The 3,521-nt window shown below is 40.2% G+C and overlaps 1 protein-coding gene across 1 annotated transcript in view; it reads left to right on the top strand.

Moving 5' to 3' along the window:
* INPP4A (inositol polyphosphate-4-phosphatase, type I, 107kDa) overlaps positions 1 to 3,521 on the top strand; it is a 49,471-nt gene that overhangs the window by 39,055 nt on the left and 6,895 nt on the right. The window contains exon 24 of the mRNA XM_010130971.1: positions 156 to 310. Within this exon, the coding sequence (XP_010129273.1) occupies positions 156 to 310 (155 nt within the window). The remainder of the gene's footprint in view (positions 1 to 155; positions 311 to 3,521) is intronic.

The following is a 3,521-nucleotide window of genomic DNA, read 5'->3' on the forward strand; positions in this document are numbered from 1 at the left end:
CTCATGCAATGGAGTTCTACCCTCTCAGAGGGGACAACTTTTGACATCAAAGTCCTGCACAACATTTGTGTCTGTCTAAAGAGAAGTACGGGTGTGCTCTCTGAGCAGAAGGTGGGTGTGAGGAAGGAATGATGAATTGTATGTCCTTTTTCTAGATATGCCGCAGACTAAATGGTGTTCGATTTACAAGCTGTAAAAGTGCCAAGGATAGGACTGCCATGTCGGTCACCCTAGAGCAGTGTTTGATCCTACAACATGAACATGGAATGGCTCCACAGGTCTTCACCCAGGCTCTGGAGTGTATGAGGAGGTAAGAGATTGACTGTGTCACTTATTCCTGAATGAGAAACCATGCAAACTGTGTAGGGGCCGTGGTCTCTGTTTCTATCAAAACGGAAAATAAGAAATAAAATAAAGTCAGAAAACTGCAAAAGTGACTGCTGGAATTCCTCCATCTTTTGCATGTATTAGTGAGTTGTGTATGCTAAAGCTGGCTGTTACCAGATTTGCATCAAATGGGCCTTAGTTTTCAGTAGTGAATCGGGAGTTTTCAGAGAAGCATGTTAAAGTGTGTTCTCAATTAATGCTGAGCTTGCAGATCAGGCAACTGGTGCTTCTTTAAAAGTAGTTTAATGCTGGGGTTACCTGAACGGTCATAGAACTGGATTTCTTAGTTCTAGACCAGGCAGATTTCTTGGGGATGACCTATATTTTTTTCTTGGAAACACAGACACCTGCAGTTTGCACTGGTTTGCCACATGTATTCTTTAGCAGTGAAACACTGCTCGCTAGGTGAAATGTCAATATGAGTGTTTCACAATACAGCCACCAAATTTCATCACTACCTGTCAGTGTGCTGTCGCCGTATCAATATAATAATGTTCTGTAATCTGAAGCAGCAGAGATACTTGCAGAACTAAACACTGTGCTAAAAAAAAAAAAAGAAAATCTGTTTACTGTTGTTCAATGCCTTGTTTCAAGCACTGCTGGAAAACTCCGTAACTCACATACCAAAAGAAAGGATAAGAAATCTAGCTTTAGTCTTTATCAATGTAGTTCAACAATGCTGTTCAGTCCTGTTTTTCAACATTCACTCTTACTGAATGTACTGTACTGTGTGTCTTCTCACCAAATTCTCTAGAGTGTTCAATTCTCTTATCCTTTCTGTATGTTTTTGCTGTTTGACCCTTTCTTACTCTTCAGTTACCTAGAAGGAAAATGCCTCATGTAATAACACTTGCAGCCCCTTACACAGTTAATTTGGTTTTGATATCTACCTCTAATTGGATATCACTGGACTTTGTTGTTTTCACCTTTTTGCTGCACTTTTTGCCGCATTGTTAGAGTTAGTACAGTACATGAAAACTGCGTTCAGAGACTAACTAAACCTTGGAACAGCTTTGCGAAGAAGAAGCTATTAACTTAAAATGGAGCTAAGTGACTCTGAAATATCTTTATTTGAATTACGCAACTTGTCGACTCAGACATCTGAAGAGAAAAGCTTTGTTGCACAATTGCTTATTTAGTAAGAATAAAACCTGAATAAGTATAATACTAGGAATCTCGTTGCTTTCTTTAAATTAGTTACTGAGTTAATGGGGGCTTTTTATATGAAGTCATGGGCAGAGACAGGTTGATAGTAGATCTACAGGATAGTAGAGACAGAGCTTAGTAGCAACATTGTTTGGACCTTCAGACTATCAATTTAATACGTCAAGGATCAGATAAAATATTGACCCAGCAAACACATTGCTTTTTGTTGACTTACACAGGCATATTGAAAGAGGGTCAGTTCAATCAACACCTTTGGCTCGCGTGTTCTAGCAACATCAGGAACTTACTCTGGCAGGTGAAAGATGTGACTTTCTCTTCTGTTAAATCTTTGACTAAGAGAGATTGTGCAGAACAAATACTGACTAATCCTGAAGGAATACTAAGATTAGACCATTCTTCATCCCCATCACTTTCTCTTCCTCACATCTCATTGCTCTTTGTGGTAGGGTGTTGTGTTTTTAAAATTATTTGCCAATTCTGCTCAGGAACAATAGCACAGAATTAACAAAGCTTAATGAGATAGCATTATGGAGTCCAACTCCACCCAAAACTATTTCGGCCTGGATAGGATGACCTGACCTAGATGACAGACATAGGAAGTAAAAGGGTAGCAAATTACTTCCAGGGCATTCAGAAAACTTGCTTTTTCTTTTAACCTGGAGCTTCTATTTGTGTAACTGTACTGGAAAAGGAAGGCTTGGTTCAGTCCTGAAGACTTCTCAAATTTCTGGAGCAGTTGGAAGGACAGGGAAGAAATACTACTAAGTTGTGGGACTCAAAGAAAGTATTTAATCTCTTCTCTACTGGTAACTTTCCAGAAAAGAAAAGCATCCTTGCTTACACTCTTCTTGAAAAATTAAGAAAGCACCTTCTTCTTCCATGTGATGTTGGTTGTCAGAGGTGTTGGTTCCCACTAACTCATCTTCAAGGACTTCCTTTCCTTCCTAGTCTTGTGATAATTAAGTATCCATGATAACTGTGTTCCGTGACCATGGACATTGGGGTAATAACATTGACTGCTCGTTGTAGATTCTTGCAGAAATTTGCAGATACAAGTTTGTGACTTTCACCTTAGAAATAAATATCCTATTAGAATAAACTCCCTTTTATCTAAACAAGTCACAGCTTTTCCAGTCCAGTTTTCCAAATCAAAGTAACTCACAGCATACAAATAGTAAAAGCATGATGATATGTCTGGAAGTCAAGGCTACAGAGGAAGTGATTACCCGGCCAGCAAAGGCAGCGCCAGAGTTAAATTCCAACTGGATCACATAGCCCCTTCCATCCGCAGCAGTGCCGACACTCCCCACTAGACCTGTGACTCCCTGCCTTCCCTGCCCCTACCAGATTCCTGTCCTCTCAGATACACCAGTGGAGCTGAGCTGTTCATGTGAAAATGTTCCAATCCAGTTCAGTCAAAATCAACCTGGATAGCAAAATCCTTTACACCTTTAAGGTAGCCCAGCTCATTTTCATTAAACTGGTTAGGAAGTTGCAACACAAGCAGTTCAGCCAACAAAGAAGAGTTGTCTCTGACAGGGGCTCTTGAGAAGCAGCTGGAAATGGGGTGAGGGGAAATAATATCTTCTAGCTGCTATGGTGCTGACTAAAAGGACTACGTAATGAAGCCTGACAGTCATGTTTGGGTATGATCGCTCTCTGCAAATAAAAGACCCTTCATAAAAAGCTTGGTTGGATTCCTTCACTGGTTGATCTGCTTTAAGGATAAAATTGTGGTGGGTTGACCTTGGCCACCTGACAGACGCCCACCCAGCCGCTCTTTCACTTACCCTCTTCAATAGGACAGGGGAAAAAGTATGATTAAAAGGATTAAGGTGAAGACAGGGAGATCCTTTGCCAGGTAGTGTTACAGGCAAAATAGACTTGACTTAGAGAAAATTAATTTATTGCCAATAGATTTGGATGGTAAGAAACAAAGACAAAAACTAAAACACTTTCCCTCCACT

This window comes from Buceros rhinoceros, unplaced genomic scaffold, assembly GCF_000710305.1.
Source record: "Buceros rhinoceros silvestris isolate BGI_N320 unplaced genomic scaffold, ASM71030v1 scaffold2862, whole genome shotgun sequence".
NCBI classification, from domain to species: Eukaryota; Metazoa; Chordata; class Aves; order Bucerotiformes; family Bucerotidae; genus Buceros; species Buceros rhinoceros.